The sequence below is a fragment of the Chroicocephalus ridibundus genome, chromosome 4 (assembly GCF_963924245.1).
Source record: "Chroicocephalus ridibundus chromosome 4, bChrRid1.1, whole genome shotgun sequence".
In the NCBI taxonomy this organism is placed as follows: Eukaryota; Metazoa; Chordata; class Aves; order Charadriiformes; family Laridae; genus Chroicocephalus; species Chroicocephalus ridibundus.
The window spans coordinates 383,271-404,943 of NC_086287.1; the positions used below are offsets into that span (position 1 = coordinate 383,271).

The following is a 21,673-nucleotide window of genomic DNA, read 5'->3' on the forward strand; positions in this document are numbered from 1 at the left end:
CATCTTCCCAAAGTGCTCTAACACCAGGGCACCATAGTAACTGAAATTAACTGGACTTTTTGCTATCAGATTTCTTTACACTGATTTGGCAGTCTAAGGGAGTGCATCTACAAGTGTGTGGGAAGGTACTGGAAGACACTATGTGTACGATGTCTACGATATGTGTGTAAATCAAGGTGCTTTATGGACTTTGGCCCTCCCTTCTTGCAGGGTTCATCCCCAGCTTTACCCAGAAGCATGATAAATAAGACCAAGCTAGCATTTACATAAAGTCTTGCAATTCTTCACTGCGACAATTAGAGAGTGTAAGGGTCCAGATCTACTGCTAATTTCATTTCAAAGCAGTAGAGATTTCACTTCGACCCAGGGACACCAAGGATACCAACAGGTCTCCAAGTCTGAAAACTGAGACCAGGTACCAGCTGAGTGGCCACACTGGAATGTAAGTCACACATTCATACAAATCTCATAAACCAGCATCCTAAACTCTACAGCTTCCAAACCTCGGCTCGTTTATTACTCTTTTGAGTATCAACAACTCTCTGGATTTGTCAGCCACATCTCCTCATGAGCTTAGTACCGAATATCAGTAAGGGAGGTCACGCAAAAGTGACCCTTAAAAATAGGCCACAAGACAGGGACAACAAGGCAAGAGAGAAAGGCGTAGGCATTTAACAACATCAAAATCGTGTTATATGTGAAAATCCGTTTAGAATCAAACATACTCATTTTATAAAGGGATGTCTGAGACCAGCCAGAACAAAGACAAGAAGCTGGTGGAAAAGAAAGTTATTTGGAAGGTCTGTCTGGAACGTCTCAAAGACTCCACCACAGGGCAGACTGAGAAAGGCGTTGAACAAGTCTGTCAATTGTTGTGTTTTTTGTTCTGTAAAACTTGCGTAACAACAAGCTCAAGTCCCTGCTTTGGACACGAGATAGTAGAGGATGAAGAAAACAACAATCAGTCCTGCTGAAACGGAACAGAGCAACTTGCGATTATCCCTCCCAGATCGCGTCATGGTGGAGAAACGCTTCACACTGCCGGTTAGCAGGCCAGTCACACTCATAAAATCTGAATCCTGAATGAGAAAGAAAATTAAGATGGAGGCATTATAAACAGATGAAGGTATCCCTGAAGAATCTCCCACTTCCTGGCTAAAACACATTTGCACAGGGAGCTGCACAGCAGCTGCTCAGGCTCCAGGAGCTGCACCATTCCCACCACGCTTGAGACGGGGAAACAAAAAAGACAGGGGAAGGTCTGTTCCAAATGTAAACCAAACTGCCTCCCCTTTTTTCAAACCAGGTCAAACGGCCTGCTGCTGGACTGCTCAATTGTACCCACGCAGCTTGTTCTGCCAGGAACCGCTCGTTAACAGCAACTCTGCAAGCGAACGCTTCATCCAAAGGAGACGTCCCCACACGAAGCTAGAGCCATTGACGTACACCGGGCTGGCTCATGAGCACAGAAAAAGGTGCTCTTTTTTGCCCTTAATTCCATTTTTTTTCAGCATGGGACAGCACACATGTGCAGCTCCACTGGAGGGTGGCAAACTTCTCAAATTAATGCAGTTCAGGCATTTTCATTTTGACTTCTGGGCTGTTTTCCTTACCCACAAACTACTCAGAGCTTCTCCTGAAATGCTTCAAAAGCTTTTCTGTAACAGAAGCACCATTTCCTGCTGATTGAGGGCTTCTCCTTTAAGGTCTTTTGCCACTACACTTTTTATTCTGACTCTCCATTCTCCCAATTTTCAGGCTGAGCAAATATCCATTTCAGACACTCCAACACTGACAGCATACACCGCTGTTAAGCGTCCAAGCTGAGCTCACACCTTTCACTCCATTGCTTTCAACACTCTAATTATTATCTTTTCTCTCACTTCCATGCACCAGCTTTTCAACAGCCAGCACATGCAGAAAAGGCTCTCCAAGCACCAGCGTTATGGTGCTAATTTCCTCAAATCTCCGGGCTGGGTTCCCTTCCTCTCCCAATTCAGTTAACAGATGACCTTTCTCCTAAAAAGCCTCCGCAGGTAACCCTGCTGCTACAGGAATGTGCTGGCCTTTCCCTGGTGCACTGTGATTTTCCATCAGCAACCAAAGCTTAAGACGCAGATTACTCTGGAAAGCGACTGTGGTTTCATCGGGTGTTGTGTGTCAGAAAGATGACAAAACAGGGCACCGAACAACCTGCGTGAACCCAGAGCATCAGCTTTGCTCCCTCCAAAGACGTCAGTGAACTACGAAGTCCTGGCAGGCAGCCTGCGTTTCAGGTATCACAGTAAGTAGCCCTGACAGATTTACACACCAATACCAAAAGTCCCAGGAGCAGCTGAGGAACAAGCCCATCTCCCGGCATTAGCCACAGGAAGCATCTCTTTAATCCTGGTAGGGAGGTAATCTCCATCTGTACTTCTGAAGTGTGCTGTCCTGCGTCAGTCCTTCCAGATGCTCGATACCAACCGTGCCGCCCATCCGGACAAAGTGATACTCACAGCTGCCAAGTATCTGATGTTTATATATCCAGAAGGGGCCTACTGGAAGGATGGGGAGGGGCTCTTTATCAGGGAGTGTAATGATAGGACACGGGGTAATGGCCTCAAATTGAAAGAGGGCAGATTTAGATTGGATATCAGGAAAAAACTCTTTACTGTGAGGGTGGTGAGGTGCTGGAACAGGTTGCTCAGGGAACTTGTCAATGCCCCATCCCTGGAGGGGTTCAAGGCCAGGGTGGATGAGGCTTTGAGCAGCCTGGTCTGTGGGAGGTGTCCCTGCCCAGGGCAGGGGGGTTGGAACTAGGTGATCTTTAAGGTCTCTTCCAATCTGAACCATTCTGTGATTCTGTGAAGTCCACTGGAAATGGGTTTAGTTACGTGCCCTGGTTTGCCAAACCGACCACTGGGATCTAGCTTTGTCTGCTAACTTTGAACTGCTATTAAACTTCCACAGTCAAGGTAACTGCTGAGAGCCAGCAAAAAAAAGTCATGCTTTTTACATTTCATTGGTTCCTTACCATGCCATCCAGGTACCGGTTTTGTTCGTCAGCATCTTTGTCAATATCCAGAGCCAGCTACACAAAGTAAGGCAGAAAACGGGTGTTAATGAACCTTCAGTGTAGAGAGAACCTGTAACGCATCTAGTGCTGGTAAAATCTGAAATGCACGATAGAAAAGCAAGCCACTGCTTCCCCATCTCCTACACAGACAGACGGAGGCTTCTTTGGTAGAGGGATGAGATTCTCATTTTGGTTTCGGGTTGTTGAACTTTTTCAGCTCTGCAGCACTGAAAATAAAGCTCGACTGTCTGAAACCACCATGTATTGGACAGGTGCTTTTAAACGCTGGGACACACCAGCTGGAATTCAGACTATTCCCTTCTACAGGGTGAGTCACTGACTTCTATTAGGCTCTAAATCAAAGTATTTGATGTTAGTAGCAGAAAACCAGCTTTAAGAACACCAATTATATAGAGACACATGTATTTTTCAAAACTAATTTAGCTGCCTTTTTACTGTGACTTTTTCCTGAGGAGGTGCGCTGAGCAATACCCCTCTCTACAGCTTTTATGTTTCTCTCTGTGCCTAAAACTCCTTTCCCGAGTGCCACGAAAACCATGTTGTGCCCATTACATGATGTTGCTAAACCTCAAAAGGAAAGTAGAAATTTATAAAGCTGTCCCTAGCATTCCACAAGTGACAGTTAAGCATTATATCACCAACAACTAAGAGTCGTTAATGCATGGGAAGCCCTCCGTATGGACCACAGCCTCGCATCTCCCGCAGACCCTGCAGGAGCAGCCTAGATCAGCGACGTCCTGTCCTTCCCTCACCGCGGCACCTGAGGTGAACTCACCGACTTCAGCCTGGTGACCTTGCTGGCCAGGCTGTCTGCCATACGCTTGTTCTCCACATCCAGCATATCCTCCACGGCACCTGGACTCTGACCTGGCGGGAAAAAAAAAAAGCAGAGGATGAGTTTTATCTGGCCTGATACCAGTCCTGGTGTATTTGCTCACCCAACGTGGCAGGCCAGGCAGCGCCAGCTGTTGCCCCACCGGTCTCTGGCTTGCCACGAAAGCCGTTTTACAGCTGCCTCCTCGGGGGGTCTGCGCCATGAAACGCTCCCAAACTCTTTTTGACAAAAATACACCCAACTTTCCCCAAACGGAGGGGGTCAGAAACCCCGAGCCGCCCCCAAAAGCGGCGCAGGGGCTTGGTGCCCCAGCGACACCCCCAGGGCTGCCCCACTGCGGGACTGGGGTGAAACCGAGCAAATCCAGGCACTTCGGCCCCCATCGCCTCGGGGCTCCCCCGGCCTCGCTCCCCGGGGGCGCGGGGCAGACGGGCCGACCGTCCCCGCCGGGCCGCAGGCCTCAGGCGGCTCCCGAATGGCGGCGGGAGCGCCCCGTCCCCCTCAGGCCCCTCGAGCGGCGGCCAGGACACTCGCCCACCCGTCCCCCAAAACGGCCACGGCGGGAAGAAGGGGAGACCCTCCACCCGACCCCCAGCCCCTCACCTCGGCCCCACTCCGCCATGGCGGCCCCGGCCCCGCCTCTCCGGGCGGAGCCTCGCCGGCCCCCGCCTCCACAAAATGTCCGCCGCCTCCTCCCCGCTCCCCCCGCGGCGGGGTCCAGCGCTCCCTTGGGGGTCGGGGGTGGGCGTGCACCGGGGTCCCTCAGGCCTATCGGGCCCGGCCCGTCTCGGCCCCACCGTCCCCGGCCAGCCCCGGGCACGAGGCGGCGGCCCCGCGGAGCGCCGGCGGGGGAGGGCCGGGGCCAGGAAATGAGGCAGGAAGCCGGGGCGGCGGGAGGAAGGTAACGGCGCTGCCCTCCCCGCCCCGGCCCGCCGGCCGCCCCGCTCCCCGGGCCGGCCATCGCCCCCCGCAGGGCCTCGGCCGCCGTCGGGCCCGGCCCCCGCCCGCTTCGGCCGCCTCCGAGGGATTGACCTGCCGCAGGTATCGCCGGCGCTCCGCCCGGCGTCTGCTTGGGGCCGAAACTTGCTTGAAGGGGGTTTGAAAGGTGCAAAAAACGGTAGGGGAAGGAGTTGACGGCGTGAGGAGGGAGGGGGGGCTGTGGGGGGGGTGGGGATAGGGCAAAGGCTGCCATCTGCGCTTTCCCCCCAAAGGATGCAGAGGATTCGGTCCGGTGCCGCCTGCCCCGGCCCAGCATCCAGCTGTCCCCCCGGATTTCTGGCTTCCAAACGCAGGACTCGCCCTTGGTCGCAAAAAGCCCCACTTTGGCCGTGTTGGGGTTGGGGGGGAGTTCCCTGATGCTCCCCAGGGCCACCACGGCCCCTCGTAACTGGGTACCACCGGCCCTTGGCCGTGTTGTGGAACGCGGTCTGTAGCCACAGAGTCCAAACACAAGCTCACATTCCTACTCAAAGTGGCCGGGCTTTCCACCATTAGGAGTCCCTTTCCAGCACTGCGGGCTCGCGTGGCTCTCTGAGCTGTTCATCTTGTGCCTGTGTCTAAAGTAATCTCATCATCCACGTCCTTATGCGCATCTGCTCATTTGCATTATTATCATGAGGCACATTATCTCCTGCGCTGGTGTAAGGAGTGAGCCGCGGAGGCCGTCCGTTCCCGTACACGCGTTTTCCCAGTGTGTGCAGTGAATCTGCCGTAATCTGCTGCCCAGCCCGTCTGGGCACCGACCCACCGAGCAGCGACTGCAGCGAAATCGTCATCATCTCCTCCTGTTCACCGCCCTAGAAGGTAGCTCTGCCTTAGGCACGCCGGGAGGCTGCTTTCCTGTCTGGCTGGCTTTCCTCTCCATCCCTTCTTACTCCACAGGAATGTTTCTGGATGCTTTTTTTCCCCCCTGTGCGGTAACAGAAATCAGGCCAGCCAGGGGAGGAGGAGGCAGAGAGCTATTTCAGGGAGCCGCTGTTATCTGCTCTGTGTTAATCCCCGGCTGGGTGGGGGGAAGGTTTTCCCTGAGTGCTTTAATGGGAGAGCATATATTAAACATTGAAAGGCAAAGAGAGGAAGAGGATTAGAGGGAGAGAGAGGAAGCCGGCTGCGGGTTTTACACGGGTTGTCCATCTGCTCTGCTTTTATGGATGCAACAGCGTGAGCAATCTCACTTGGGGTTTTTTTTGTGTTTTGTTTTTTCCCCTCCTTCCTTTCCCCACCCCTGTCTCTCCCTCTCAGATATCTGTGTATTGAGGTCCTTTTGCATCGCCATTATCCAGGAGCGCTGGAAGCCCCCACACTCCCCTTCCTCCCGGTTTTGCCTCCCGCAGTAGCTGAGCTGTAGGGATAATGGAGCTCAGTACCGTGGTAGCCACCGTGGAAAGCGGGGAGCAAGACACAGTCCTCAAGGTGCTTCAGATCTACAACCAGGAGGTGAGTGAGCATCAAACCTCGTGCAGCTGCGGCTCCGTGTGAGCCTGGAAGCGGGTTGGCCATGTTGAGGGATTTCTGTGCCACCCGGCTGTCCCCAGTCTGTCTCCTCTGAGCGCATCTGTCTGCGCGTTACTGCCATAAAAATGTTACAGGCTGCTTCGTCTTTTACTTGCAGATGGTTTATTGCTTGATGTTTTGCTAGGAAGCAGATGAGCAGCCTCTCGTTATCTTGGTTCCTTTGTATACTGGAAGTAAAGCATGTGGAAGGATGACATTATTATTATTTTATTATTATTATTATCCAGATCCCAAGGAAAAGCTGGCAGGGAAATTAAACATCAGTGTGAAGAGTGAGTAGGAGGAGCTTTTATGTTAAGGCAAGGTTTGGAGGTGGTAAAACTGAGGCCTGGGGAGGAGCTGCAGGTGACATGGTTGTCATGATTTGCAAGGAAAAGGTGGTTAGAGGTGGACAGGGATGGGCTGCTGGAATTTGATACAGGTGCCTCATCTGAAAGCTGGCAGTAAGAAGTAAATTACAAAAATAGAATATATAAAAAAAAACAAAAAATGGTTGGGAAGCAGAGATGGAAGTGTTTCTAGCCTTAAAGTGGCAAAAGATTATCCGTGGGGTAAATCCCTTTTAAAATAGACTGTGGTTGTCAGGGAAATTTCCTTCAGAGGGTTTCCACCAGGGTAGGGCTGGCCCTGCAGATCTCCGTGACTCATTCTGCACCATTCGTGAGGAGGTGGGAAGCCAGCGGGGAAAACCTGTGAATATTTTGCACGAGTGCAAGAGGGAGAGCGTGCAACTATTTCCAGCAGTCGGTTTTGAAACGGGAGAGGTGTTAGCTAAGAAGGAGCGGGTCCCTGTTAAAGGCGGTCTGCAGGATTAACATCACCTACAGCATGTGGAATGCTGGAGGAATTAGGAGCACAAATGGTTTGATATGTAACCAGCTTGAGGCATCAAACCACAGTATTTTCTGTCGAATTCCTCTAACGGGATCCTTTGTCGGTGTATCAAGCGTAGGAAACTTGTGAGAGTGTCAGTGGTTTTGCTAGTCTGCCTAGAAGAAATGGAGCAATCAAAGCGGGTTATGAAACTGCGGATAAACTAAGCAACTTCCTTGCTTTTTTTTTTTTTCTTTCCTGTAGAAATTGATGGTACTCTATTCTTTTTCTGGGGACATATTTTAATTCACTAGTGCATACACAGTCAATTTTTGATTGCGAGGAATAAACTACAGCTCAAGCAAAACCACAGGTATGGCAAAAATATGCACGGATGAGATTACAGGAGCTGCAGAGGGGCTGCGGTGGGAAGAGAACAACCAGCACGGTTGTCTGCAGAGCCCATCGGTTCCAGGACGGAACCTCCACTTCCTCACAGCGTGGTGCAACAGCCCGAGCGGGGATCAGCTCACGGTGCTAAGGCAGGAGAGGGCAGCCCCTGGCAGGGAGACGGCTCTCCTGCCTCCGCACCGGAGACTTCTCAAGTGGCGTGTCGGCATTGCTTTGTGCAGCACGGCTTGTCCTAAGCTGGAAAGACCAAACCCCTCCCTGGGATCTTGGTGGCTGTGACACAGTTAATCTGCAAACTGTGTGTTCTGCTTTTAAGCAGACAGGGACTGGCAGCACGTAAAAAAAGGCAGTGAACGGCAGGGGAGACTACATTTGCAGAGCGAGCGAGTCGGGGAACGTCCGCGATCTACAAAAGCTCCATGCAGTCAGTCCGGGGCTTCGCTGGGCAGGAGATCCGGCAGAGTTAGACAACCGGACAACTCGTAAGGTGATCAATACAGTGGGAGACGAGCTCAGTGTTTCAGACCTATAGATGGGATATCCATGAATTGCGATGGCTCAAGAGAAGAATAAGGCCAGAGTATAAGAATGATTGATTGCGGTAAGACTAATTACCATTATTGAGGAGCTCTGTAAGCACAAGCAGCGTAACTTAGTAAAAGGTGAAAGTTAGTGCTAAGAAAATGATGGGAGAATTATCATACAATTATATCTGCATATCTCTATCTGTATATCTAGATGTATCTATACATACATAAGTAGCGTTTCATAAATTTTAAACATTTTCATTCTCAAAACTTGGACCAAATGCTCTCTTGGTGTAAATGAGGATTGCATCATTCACTGGAAAGTGCTGGTCTTCATGAGGGTGCCTGTGGTCCCTGTGCTGTCCGGTTTGTTGGAAGCAGATGTAGCTGGGAAGGAGACTGTCTGTCGAAGAACAGCCAGAATCATAGAATCACAGAATCTTCATGGTTGGAAAGGACCTTTGAGATCATTGAGTCCAACCAAACAACCTACAATCTCTGCCACTAGAGCATGCCCTGAAGTGCCACATCTAGATGTTTCTTAAACACCTCTAGGGATGGTGACTCAGCCCCCTCCCTGGGCAGGCTGTCCCAGTGCCTGACCACTCTTTCGGTAAAGTCATTCTTCCTAATATCTAACCTAAACCTCCCCTGCCGCAGCTTCAGCCCATTTCCTCTGGTCCTGTCATTATTCCCCTGGGAGAAGAGGCCAACACCCCCCTCTCTACACCCTCCTTTCAGGGAGTTGTAGAGGGCAATGAGGTCTCCCCTCAGCCTCCTCTTCTCCAAGCTCAACGTGCCCAGCTCCCCCAGCCTCTCCTCATACGCCCTGGTCTCCAGACCCCTCACCAGCCTGGTCGCTCTCCTCTGGACACGCTCCAGCACCTCAATGTCCCTCTTGTACAGCGGGGCCCAGAACTGAACACAGCACTCGAGGTGAGGCCTCACCAGTGCCGAGTACAGAGGCACCGTCACTTCCCTGCTCCTGCTGGCCACGTTATTCCTGATACAAGCCAGAATGCTGTTGGCCTTCTTGGCCCCCTGGGCACGCTGCTGGCTCATGTTAAGCTGGCTCCACCAGCACCCCCAGGTCCTTTTCTGCCGGGCAGCTTTCCAGCCACTTCCCCAAGCCTGTAGCGTTGCTTGGGGTGGTTGTGACCGAAATGCAGGACCCGGCACTTGGCCTTATTAAACCTCATACAGTTGGCCTTGGCCCACGGATCCAGCCTGTCCAGGGCCCTCTGTAGAGCCTTCCTACCCTTCAGCAGATCAAGACTCCCACCTAGTTTGGTGTCATCTGCAAACTTACTGAGGGTGCACTTAATCCCCTCATCCAGATCATCGATAAAGGTATTAAACAAAACTGGCCCCAAAACTGAGCCCTGAGGGACACCACTGGTGACCGGCCGCCGAGAGGATTTCACCCCATTGATCACAACTCTCTGGGCATGGCCATCCAGCCAGTTTTTACCCAGCGAAGAGTACACTTGTCTATGCCAGGATTCGCCAGCTTCTCCAGGAGAATGCTGTGGGGGATGGTGTCAAAGGCCTTACCAAAGTCCAGATAGACAACGTCCACAGCCTTCCCCGCATCCAGAAGGCGGGTGACATGGTCGTAGAAAGAGATCAGGTTGGTTAGGCAGGACCTCCCCTTCCTAAACCCGTGCTGGCTGGCCCTGATCCCTTGGCTGCCCTGCACTTGCCGTGAGAGCTCACTCAAGATGATCCTCTCCATGATCTTTCCTGGTATTGAGGTCAGGCTGACAGGATCCTCCTCCTGGCCATTCTTGGGTCTTGTAGAAGGGCCAGAAACAGAAATGTTTCCCATGAACAAAGAGCAGGGTGAGTTATTAAGGAAAGGGACACGATGGAGGTGTAGAGATCAGGTCTCTTGTGTTTAAAGAACGTGACCTGAATAACCACAAGGGGATGTTCGCAAGTAACAAGGAGACAGTACTTTCTTTTGGTCAGGAAAAGGAACAATAGATATCAAGGGGAAAAATGTGTAGGCACAGCTTGGTGGTGTCGCTGAGCAGAGGAATTACCGGCTATTATGGGATATTTGGATTGTGATGAATACCCGCTTTGCTGCTGCAGTATTAAAATACAAGTCCACCCGTCAGATGGGCACAGCTTTGGCCGGTGGCAATCAGCCTCCACCGAGGAGCCAGCGGAAGAGGGATATGGGTAATATTAATCGTGGATGTTTTTCAAGGATGAAAGAGAAACTGGAGCCTACAGAAAGCACTTCAGACCTGGTGGCATGGTCCATCTCTGTGCTTTCCAAAGCAGACTCATCCCCGCTAGTTGTGAGGCACGTCGTTGGAGTTGCCGAGGTAGGAATGGTGTTGGAAAGAAAAGGCAGGATCAAAGCGAAATTCGCAATGGCAGGGAAGTTTTCCGTTTGTCTTGTTCCTGAGGAGCTCGTTTGCCTGTTACAGACCCCACAAACGGCGCAGACCCCGGTGAGCGCTGTGGCACTCCTTGCCATGCCGTTTCTGTGCCGGCAGGGACTGTTCTTGAGCAGATGTGCCTGCTTTGCTGGTGTGTTTCTAGACCTGCCGCTTTCCAGCCGGATTGCCCTCCCCTGGCTGGGGGAAACATTTTTGTGGATTTTTAACCTATTACTTATTTTGATTGTTCTTGTTTTGCCCCCACAGAAATCTCAGTGCTTCACCTTTGATGATGAGGAGCGGGAGGAGAGGAAGGTAGGCACACTCTTTGCGTTCTTCCTCTAGTCGGATGCCTCAGTTGGCTGCTGCTCTGTGCTCGTGTCCAGCAGGGCTTGGTGGTGGCAGCTCCTACAGGGAAAGAAATGAGTGGTTTTTCATTAACTTGGTTAGCGAATGGTGTGCTCAGAGCATCTGGCTCCAGTTTTTCCATCAGTAGCTGTGTTTTAGGGTAAAGCTCAGCATCCTTCCAGCATTAGCAAGCCTGTTGGGTTCCGTGGTGCATATAGTCTCAGCCACAGGTGTGTAAAAAGTGTGATCCTTTGTGTTTGTGGCATGAGTCTGCTCGGCAAAGATCGTTGTGACACGCAAGCCTCTAGAGTGTGGGTGTTTTTGCTGTGAGGCAGCTGCAGGATTTGACCAAAGCTGTATTTTAACAGATACTTTAAGCTGGCTTAATCTGGCACTCAATGGAGAGAAGTGCTCCTGCCTGTTCATTTCTGCTCTTGCAGTCCTTTCATGCCAGGGCAGACCTTTGCATGGCTGCACATGGTTGGTGGGCTGATCTGCCCAAAGAATAGCTCTTTTTTTTTATTTTCCCTGGATTATTTTCCAGATGGATCAGTTTTGTGGTCCAGTTCATTGTCTGATTGCGCTAATGCCCGTGTTAGCACAGCAAGTGTGGACCAGGCAGCCAGGGTGGAGAACGGGACCTCTTTCTCTGTGCCATTGCCAGCTAATGCTAGCATGAGGTTTTTCCAGGTCCAGCCTGACGCGTAGGACCGGATCTCACGAGGTCCGAGCTCTTTGCCTCGCACTGACCTGCTGCTCGTGCTGGGACAGTCACACAGGCTGTGAGTTCAGGCACAGCCTTGGGGCGCTCCGCTTTTGGGGCGCATGTCATGAAATATGAACTGAGCATCACTGGCTAGTTCCTGGTGCTCAGCTCTGCTGAAGGTTTAGCCCTGGGCACGTGCTCTGAGGTCTCTCCGACCTGAGTCAGCCAGAGGCTTTGGTTACTTATGACTGTATCTTTGACTCCTGTGTCTCTGTCTCCTCGTGTGGAAGCAGAAAAGGAATGACTATACTTCTCAGGGGTGCAATTGTGGGGAACGCTTCATGAGCTAAAGCTTGTTCAGTTCTGCCAGCCTCACATTAAGGACTAAAATTCATCTTCTCTTCATTTCTTCCCTCAGTCCTTTTATTATTATGAAGTATAACTGATTAGGCTCTGTTAAGCCAATTACACTGAGTGACAGCAAAGCTTGCCGTCTTGGATTCCTTTGCTCTTGTAACGTGCATGGAAAGACAGGTGCTGTGACACGGTGTTATGTTAGAGAGATCTAGTGAGATCTCACCTTGCCAGGCTGCGAATGCCGGTGCCGTGGGTTATTAGTGTAATGTGAAGTGTTGCTACACTGGGTTCAAACCGAGCTGCGCTTGGTTGTTGCAGCATTACCTTTGCTCTTGTGCTCTTTGGTTGCTGCTGTCACGTACGATGCTGTAATCCACAAGGGTTAGATTTTCAGCCCGTGTGAATTGGTGTTAGTGGAGCTCTGCCATGCTGTGCCTACTGAAGATCTGGGCTAGTAGGTCTCCAGACAGCACTGGGGTTTGGGGAGATGCTACTTATTTGAATCTCCTGAGGTCTTTTCACCTCCTTTCCTGGGACGTCACGTGCTCTTCTCACTTCGTTTAGATCCTTTTACCCTCCTTCGGTGATTTTTCTGACGCATCTCTCAACCTTTTCAGTCTGTTTCTGGAGCACCCAAAGCAGATGCCTCCCTTATCTTAAGGCTCTGTGTGGAAGTAGAGAACCGCTGTTGAGTTGGTGGTTGCTCCTCAGTGAAGCCATAAGGGATGCTTTTGCTCTCCCCTCTCCTTGCTTAATGCGGCTGTTGAGTAAACCCTGTTAGCCTGAACCATCGTAACCATGGGTGAAGCTACAGTAGGTGGTAGGAGCAGTTGTCTGTTCGTGCTCTCCCGTTACATCTGATACCCTCTCACAGCCATTCTTTGTTTCTTGCTGGGTGTTCCTTGCTCAAACTGGGTCGGAATCAGGTGCTGGAGCCAAACGCTTCCCGAGTGCTGCCAAGTGCAGCCTGGACCAGAGCTGTTAGCAGGCCTATCTCTAGGTGACGCTGATGTCTTCTGTGGCAGAGCGTTACAGGGTGGTGGGAGAGTGCTGTGACGTGTTAGTGTGCAAGGCATTACTTGTTTCCAACTGCACAGAAAATGGCCCAGCTGCTGATCAAGTTCCTGGAAAGAGAGCTGCAGCCGTCCTGCCAGGTCACCTGTTTGGAAAGCATCCGCATCCTGTCCCGGGACAAATACTGCCTTGACCCCTTCACCACCAAGGAAGGTCTGAAGACCCTCTCCAGGCATGCTGGCATCGATTACTCAGAGGAGCTCATCCGGGAGGTCCCAGACTTGGATGTCATCCTGGAATCCCTCAAATGTCTCTGCAACATTGTCTTCAGCAGCCCTAGGGCACAGGAGCTGACAGCTGAAGCCCGGCTGGTGGTGGGCCTGGCCAAGCGCATCAAACTGTACAACGAGAGGAGTCTTCCTCATGAGGTCAAGTTCTTCGACCTGCGTCTCCTGTTCCTGCTGACGGCGCTGCGAGTGGACGTCCGGCAGCAGCTAGCCCAGGAGCTCAGGGGCATCAGCCTGATGACGGATACCCTGGAGCTGACCCTTGGTGTAAAGTGGATGGACCCCTATGAAGTTGCCACCGAGGAGGGGCTTCTCCCACCTTTGCCTCGGCAGGAGACGGAGCGAGCCATGGAGATCCTGAAAGTGCTCTTCAATATCACCTTTGATTCCAGCAAGAGGGAGGTGGACGAGGTAAGCTCCTTAGGTGTCCCACCCCACTGCCTTCGCATGTCTCTGGGCTGTGGTTTGACTACGGGTTTTCTCCTCTGCTTGCGCTTCCTCGTGTTACACACTGGCACTCGTGCAGCCCCTGGGTACATGTAGAGGTCGCAGGAGACTTGTGTGTCCAGACCTTCCTCCCTAGAGCACTGCCTCTATCCAAAGCATTATTAGCCCTTAAGACTTTTAGAGCATTGCAATTTAAAAGTTGGGTATTTTTCCTTCTTAATGACATGATTTGTTGCGCAAGTGAGAGGGCAGAGCCCCCAGATCACTCGCTTCTGAGCGTGGCCTGGTACTCTGGACACGCTCCAAGGAAGGTGTGGTGGAGAAGATCGCTGGCCTCTTTTTGGGGCCTCTTCCAGCCCTTGGCTCAGTGTTGTAGAGTGAGGGGACAGGCACTGGGCAGCAGGAAGACTGTGTGTTGGCCTCAAAAGGAGAATCGGGAGGCTACTCCCACTTCAACACCCTGCTGTCAGTTGTCTGGCTGCTGGAGGGAGGGATGGGGCTGTGGGCTGCAGGGGCAGCGGGCTCTGGGATGTGGAGGATCCCCTTTCCTGATCAAGGTTCTCATTTTCTGTTTTGGGGCCAGGAAGATGCTGCTCTGTACCGGCACTTGGGTGCCCTCCTGCGCCACTGCCTCATGATCTCTGCTGATGGAGAGGACCGGACAGAGGAGTTCCACAGGTCTGTGTTAGATAACTGGGTCGTGATCTTCACTAGAAACAGGTCTCCCCAGGGCGGATCCTGCCTGACCTTGGCATTGACATCCTCTGCGTGTTTGGCGATTACTGAGGTCACTGCTGACAAGCAGGCGTCTCTGGTTTGGCCTGCAGGCTCCTGCTGGAACTCGGAAATAGCCCTGCCCTGCCCTCAGCCTCCCGGCCTGCAGCGGGAAGGGTTTTCTCCACGCCTGCCTGACCCCCAGGGCCGTATTTGATATCCCGCCTCAGGCCTTCTCAGCAGTGCCACCCGCTTCAGTGGGCGCCTTGCCAGAGCAGATGTTTGGTACTTTTTAATTAAAGAGTCCATGGGCTGGCCTTAATTAACTGTCTGTCTCTTGAGCCATGCTGAGAAATTGCCTGCGTCAAATTGCTGAGCATTATTGATCCAGGGGTGTCAGCTTTGAGCAGGTGACATCACCCTGTCCCCAAGAAAACTGTAGGCAGAGGAAGCCTAAGCAATGCATGGCATTGACTGTCAAGGTGAGGAGGGGTGACGCAGCAGGAGACCCTAGAGAGAGACCTTTGACCACCCAGGTTGTCCTCCTTGGCCTCAGTCAAGACCCATGGTTTTTCAGTTGTCAAAGAAGTCTCTTCAGACTCCCAGCAAATAGTTCAGCTACTCAAAAAGCAGTTTAATTTATTCACGTGTAGTGGTGTGAGGAGCTTGGGGTGCAGTCCAAAGACAACTTGGATCTCGGGGTTCTCGTGCTCCTGGAAGTTAGTAATGAACCTTCGTTTCTGGATAGCTGAAGAACTTCTGTGAACAAAGATCCGTCACTGTGTGTTCACTTCTCTTCTCTTTTATATGTTCAGTCATACGGTTAACCTTTTGGGCAACCTGCCCCTGAAATGTCTGGATGTCCTCCTGACCCCAAAAGTCCGGCCAGGCTCACTTGAGTACATGGGTGTCAACATGGATGCAGTCAGCATCCTGCTGGATTTCCTGGAGCGACGCCTTGACAGGGTAAGTTGTGAGGCTGCTGCGCGAGTTTGTCGCTGCTGACTTTCACGAGTTCAGTGCAGGGCACCTTCCCTTCAGCCTACGTTCAGCCTTGAACGGCCCAGGGCCAGCGCCGCAGGAGCTCCAGCCAGGCGTGGTTAGTTTGGAGATACCCCTTTGTAGAAGGGGCAGTTTTTAGCAGAGGCTGTTTGGTTATGGTTGTTATGGTTGGCAAGACTACAACAACATCTGTCACCTGGGAAGGTGACCGCGTCGTTGCTTTATGGACTGCAGGTGGTGGGACTGGTTGAACAGTAGATGATGAGCTGGGCGATGGCAGTATCAGTGCTATGCTTCACTCACCTCAGCGCTGCAGCGGGCGGCTTCTGGAAGCCTGAATTTGCATTATTTTCAAGCTGGCTGTGGTTTTCAGTCTCTGGAGTTATGCCAAAGGGCCTCCAAATTTTACCACTGCACTTTACTTGTGTGGGGCGTCCAGAGAATTTCTAGCAGTGCCGTGCCACAGAGCAGGGCTTGGGAAACCGGGCGGTTTGAGGGGGGACGAAGCACTGGAATTCCCGTCGCAGAGGCTGTAAAGCTTCAGTGTCCCTCTGTTTCCCTGGCGGTCTGTACTCGTGTTCTCCACCACAAGGCAGGCAAGTTGAGCTCAGTGTGACTAACGTGCTGTTCGTTTTGCGGATGCTCCTGCAGGGCCACAAGCTGAAGGAGAGTTTGACCCCTGTGCTGAACCTGCTGACTGAGAGTGCCCGAGTCCACCGCCAGACGAGGAAGTTCCTGAAGGCGAAGGTACGCTGTGGTTCAGCCGAAAGTTGAACGGTGCTGCGCTGAGGAGAGAGGAGAATAGCAAACCGCCTGATTATTCCATCCTCCAAACAGACCTCCTCTACCTCTCCACTAATGGATGGGTGGTTGAGGCCTTTGATACCCACAGTGTTTTTTCCGTATCTCCCGCTGTCTTGTAAAACGCACATACATTTTCCCCTGTCTGACCTGCTTTTGCTGTTCCAGCCCCACTGATCACCCCTCGCTGTGGCCTTGTAGGTGCTGCCTCCGCTCCGGGACGTGAGGAATCGCCCAGAGGTGGGGAACTCGCTGCGGAATAAGCTGGTGCGTTTGATGACCCACATCGACACTGACGTGAAGCACTGCGCGGCAGAGTTCCTCTTCGTGCTCTGCAAGGAGAGCGGTGAGTTGCAGGGGCTTGTTGTGGGCTTTGGTGACAGGGAGTCCTGGAGCTTGGCCTCTGGGCAAGCCCAAGAGCGTGGGATGGGTGACCCTCTGCAGCCAGCAGGAACTTCTGTCTTCCCTTGGGCCAGATACACCAAGTAGGGAAATGTGGAGAGCATCCAAGTGTTCTGTGGGAAAGAGTTGCTGTCTCTCGTGCCAGCGGTGAGTGAAGAGCTCTGCTGGAGGACACCCCGACACCCTGCAGACACCTGGCCTGCATTCAGACCCCCACCCCGTGGGTGTTGTCCCCACCATTCCTGGTGCATAGTGTGGGAGCCTTGTTCCCTGTCAAGAGTTCAAAGAAGTGTTGGCATTTCTGGGGCTCCGTGGCCTTGCACCGATCTTGCTGTCGGGGCGCAGAGGAGCAGACGGGGCTGGAGAGGCAGGAGGAGAAGCACAGGGTGGTCTCTCTCCCCTTCTCCCGGCAGTGTCGCGGTTTGTGAAGTACACGGGCTACGGGAATGCGGCTGGGCTCCTGGCAGCACGAGGCCTCATGGCTGGTGGTCGGGAAGAGGGAGAGTACTCAGAAGATGAAGACACAGACACTGAGGAGTACAAAGAGGCAAAGCCCAAGTAAGGAATTCTGCTCCCCCTCTATAGCACCCCTCTTCTGCGCCTTCTTCCCACTCCTGCTCTGTCCCTTTCTTCGTCTGCCTCCCTGCCCTCTCCCTTGTCGTGCTCTTGCCGTGCACATTTCCTTGCGCATTACTTAGCGTTTCACCCTGACCTTTCATGTCCTGTTCCACCCTCTCTACCTGGTCCTTGGGTGAAATGCCCCCGTGGCCGAGCTGCTCGTGGTGTGGCTGGTCACCGGTGCGATAGTCAGTCCCTGCAGCCGGGCACAGGCTGGAGAGCAAAGCGGTTCCTTCAGCCAGAGCCCATTCTGCACCAGCCCCGTCCGTGTGCTCGTGGCAGTGTCTCTCTAATCCATATCCTACACCCTTTTCTGGCGTCTGCACGTCTCAGTACGGCGCAGCCTTTTGCTGTGTGCTGGGATAAGGGTGGTCCCTTCCGGCAGCAGGGTTGGAAGTGCCAATTACTCCTCTCCGTCTCTAGAGCCCTGTGCTGCTGGAGTGAGCTAGTTTTTGGGGGTTTTGTGGGTTTTTTCTTGTGGTTTTCTTGTTGTTTTTTTTTTTTTCCCCTCCTTTGCCTGCTAGTGGGTGGTGGTGACTGGAGGGGTGAGCAGGGAGAGCTCCAGGACTGTGCTCAGCTGCGGGTCCCATACGTTCTAGCATCCTGTTCAATGTGCTCTATAGGTTGGGTTTTGGTTTTTTGTTGTTTTTTTTTTCTGTGTTAGCTTTTTGCCTCCTGACTTGAGGAGAGGGAAGAAGTGTCGTCTGCCCTTGTGCACCTGGTTTAAAACTGCGGTGTGGGATTGGCAGGATGGGGATGTTGCCCACAGCAGAGAGGTGGGAGGGATTTGTAAAGGGGGACGACTGTGCGTAGGACATAGGGAAAGAGATTGGAAGCACCACTTTGCACTTACCTTTTTGTCCCGGCTTACTGTTCTTCTTGCAGCATTAACCCTGTGACGGGACGCGTTGAGGAGAAACTGCCCAACCCCATGGAAGGGATGACTGAGGAGCAGAAGGAATATGAAGCCATGAAGTTAGTCAACATGTTTGACAAATTGTCCAGGTACTAGAAAATTGTGTGTGTTCATGTCTGCGTTAGCACCTGTGTGTCTGTGACTTACATTTATCACAGACCTTTCTTTGAACGTATTGAATCATAGAATCATGGAATCTTCATGGTTGGAAAGGACCTTTGAGATCATCGAGTCCAACCAAACAACCTACAATCTCTGGCACTAGAGCATGCCCTGAAGTGCCACATCGAGACGTTTCTTGAACACCTCTAGGGATGGTGACTCAGCCCCCTCCCTGGGCAGGCTGTCCCAGTGACCACCACTAACCAAAGGGGTGGAAGAGAGAGAGTGGGGGGATACATGGGGAAATACTTCCTTAAGTTGGGCCCCATTATGTGCAGGGGAGGGCACTGCAAGCCCCACACACCTCTTTGGCATGATGGCATACTGCGAAATTCCTCTACGTGCCTGCGCTGCGTTTGCAGGCACCTCAGTGAGAGCAGCAGCCCCTGTCCTGGCAAGGCTGCTCAGTAGGAAGCAGCATTTTGGGGACAGATGGCAGCCAGTGCCACCAATCCCTTTCCCTGCAGGAGTGCTTTCTCTAGTCCTCTTTCATCCATCATTAATAGGTGCCACAGAGGAGCCCAGAGCCTGCCAGCTGGGTTTGGACCACCCCGAGGGCGGGAGGGAAAAGGGCAGTGCGTTTAACGCATGTATTTCCGTCGTGTGTTAGAGGAACACCGATGCCAGCCCTAGTTTTCCTCTGGCAATCCTGTACCACACAGAACAGGACCCTAAACCAGCCTGTTCCAGGGAACCTGAGAATGGCAACACGTGTGGGCTGTGCTTCCAGCCGTGGCCTCACCATGCTGGGCGTTTTACGGCTAGAACTGCCCCCAGCTTCTAAAAAGGGATTCTTAGTGGTGGCCTGGGGTTGTCCTGGGCTGCCTCTGGGCAGTTTCCACAAGCCCCCTGCTTCTGCTGTAATCCTCACTGTTCGTGTGTGTCTGCTGCAAGTCTGCGTTCTCTTCCCCCCTCTCCTCCCCGCCTGCAGAGAGCAGGTCATCCAGCCCATGGGCGTCACGCCCAGCGGCAACCTGGCCCCCATGGAGAACGCCATCCACGACATGGCTGACGAGAGGTCGTCGTCCGACTCGGACCTGGGGCTGGACTGATCCAGAGCTTGCCCCGGCCTCGGAGAGCTGGGGAGCCTCCGTCCGCGCTCCCTCCGGAACTGGTGCTGCACCCAGAGGCTGGTGCGGGGCCAGGACTCTCCCTGTGGGACCCGGATCCAGCCTGGACCCCTCACCGTTCACAACAAGGAACACCTGCCTCCTTCCCAGCTCCACAACCACCTCTCCTTCCAGAGGGTCTTCATGGCCCGCCTCCGCCTCGGTCTCTCCTGTCAGCAGCCTTGAGGATTTCATACTCCAAATTGCTTCCAGGACTTTCCAGTAGGATATTTTTATTTTTTTTTTTTAAATACATGATGTTTGGGCAGAAGGGCGGGGGGAGGATCTGTCTGTCACACCGCCGGGGCTCAGCAACCTGCGGAGCACCTGGTGCGTGTGCCGATGCTCGTGTGGCCGCTTGTTGGCGTGTGCGTGGCCGTATGTGGCTACGTGTGGCCGGCCCTGCGTGGGGGGAAGGAGGGACTGCGGGAGAGGCTGCGAGCGGCTGCTCAGGCAGTTCTCGGGGGGTCCGCGGGGCGTCTTGGCGCAGTGCAGCCGTTCCATCAGCAGGTAGCCGAGTGTGCGCGCGCTGCGTATGGCTGAGCGTGACGGTGTCTGTGCACACCCAGGAGCGCATGGACTTGCGCGTGTCCCCGTGAGTGCAGAGTGGTGTGCGCTCTGCAGGGAGGCGAGGAAAGCCTTTGTGTGACGCTGCCAGCATTCCCCTCGGCCGCAGGAGAGAAAGGAGCGGGTGACTGCCAGGAACGCTCTGGGATTCGGTCTCTGGCACCGCGCAACGTTCCTGTTACCATGGAGTTTAGTTTCTGGCATGAGCCTTTCCCCATCTCATGCTTTCCAAATGAAAGGCCAAAATCTGGGCTTTGTCTGCTGCCCCCGCGGCTGCCTCGGCTTTCCCACATGTCCACTGCTGTTTGCACCCGGGGCTGCTGTTGGTCCTGTCCTTCGCTGTGGCTTAGATCCGTCTTTTTCGTTTTTTTTTTTTCTGTTTTGTTCTTTTTCTTAAAGAAAATTGTTTTAAAGAAAATATTCCAGTTTGTCTCATGTACCAGAGTTCCAAAACTTACTATCACAAGTAGGAATGCAAAAGTGAAGCTAGAATAAAGAAAACCTGACAAATGGGCGCGTGGCAGTGATTCATGGAACGCGGTGTCTCTGAGCACGTAAGGAAGTACCCTTGGCTTTTTCTGACGCACACACGGTTCTCCTCCGATCACCCTGACCTTTACAGGTTTATTTGGGAGGTAAAACTTTAGCGTTCAACTGGGGCGAAGCCAGAGCCTTTCCCTGCACCACGATCACCAAGTATAACCGAGTGGAGCATCCCACAATTACAGTAAGCGTTGGAGCCTGTGGATTGCAAAACCACCTCAGCTGGACGCTGGGGCCTCACGGCACACCGCCGTTTGCAGGATGCTCCTCATCGCCTTTGCAAATGCTCCGTAATGGCTGAGAACGGTGCCCGCCAGCTGTTTTCTGCCTGTGTGGTGGGGATTTGCTGCTCAGCCCCGGTGAGGGTTTGGCAGTGGGGTTTGCAGAGGTTTCTGCCTCCCGGCGGGGCCGCGGCTCTGAGGGGGAGCAGGACGGGGCTGCCCGGGCTCCAGAGCGGCAGCGCGTCAGGCACCCGGCAGCCGGGGGCGAGCGGGGGTTTGCAGGCGTTCCTGCCTGCCTGGTGTTAGGGGCTGGTGCTGGTTTTCTGAAGACGGGCTCTGTGATGTGCGAAGCTGAAGGAATGCTTCCTCTAGTTCAGTTCTTCAGTGATTAAGGACTTGTTTTAGGAGTCGTGATTAAAGTCCCAGGCTCTCCCAGGGGCGTACGGTATTTATGTAAGACTGACCCACTGAGGTTGATGGATAGGCTTCTGTCAGGAGAATAGCTTCAGCCTGTTGCAGTTTTTAGGCCAACTGCATCTTTTTTTTTTTTTTTTTTTTTTTAAGTAACTAGCAAAAACCCCCACCACGAACCTGTGTGAAAATGCAGACCTCTGATCTCCTTCCAGCTGTTAAAGCTCTCCGAAGCTTTGCGTGCAAAAGGGAAAGCCGGGGGTGTATTTTTAGTGTAATGCTTCTGGTATTGGTATATTCTGATTTTCTATCGTGCGTAACCCCCTGACGTGCAGCTGGCAGGCCCTGCTCTGAAAAGCCCCGCTGCAGGGGCCAGATGAGGCGCAGGCGCTTCTGGAGTAAGGCTTTATAAACAGGCTGCGGCTTAAAATCACCACATCCCCACCATTTTTGGTGTGAAGCGATGTGCCACGAGG

The 21,673-nt window shown here is 52.9% G+C and overlaps 2 protein-coding genes across 8 annotated transcripts; one reads left to right on the plus strand and one right to left on the minus strand.

The window, feature by feature from the left end:
* Nucleotides 1-482: 482 nt before the first annotated feature.
* On the minus strand, nt 483-4,875 carry BET1L (Bet1 golgi vesicular membrane trafficking protein like). Its single transcript, XM_063331443.1, has 4 exons — nt 4,518-4,875; nt 3,855-3,946; nt 3,017-3,073; nt 483-1,079 (listed from the first exon to the last, which is right to left on the minus strand). Exons 1-4 carry the CDS (start codon nt 4,873-4,875, stop codon nt 912-914), a joined length of 675 nt encoding a protein of 224 aa, XP_063187513.1. The 3' UTR covers nt 483-911.
* Nucleotides 4,822-20,536, plus strand: RIC8A (RIC8 guanine nucleotide exchange factor A). Of its 7 annotated transcripts, none has more exons than XM_063331438.1 (12): nt 4,827-4,955; nt 5,533-5,717; nt 6,156-6,350; nt 10,840-10,887; nt 13,081-13,695; nt 14,315-14,409; nt 15,261-15,411; nt 16,099-16,194; nt 16,450-16,594; nt 17,064-17,208; nt 18,154-18,273; nt 19,278-20,536. In XM_063331438.1, the coding sequence occupies exons 3-12, from the start codon at nt 6,267-6,269 to the stop codon at nt 19,396-19,398; spliced, it is 1,620 nt and encodes a 539-aa protein (XP_063187508.1). In that variant the 5' UTR covers nt 4,827-4,955; nt 5,533-5,717; nt 6,156-6,266; the 3' UTR covers nt 19,399-20,536. The 7 variants fall into 7 exon arrangements, with proteins under 7 accessions (XP_063187510.1, XP_063187508.1, XP_063187506.1 ...); XM_063331436.1 differs by having other exon boundaries at nt 4,895-5,031; XM_063331437.1 differs by having other exon boundaries at nt 4,903-5,019.
* Nucleotides 20,537-21,673: the final 1,137 nt, after the last annotated feature.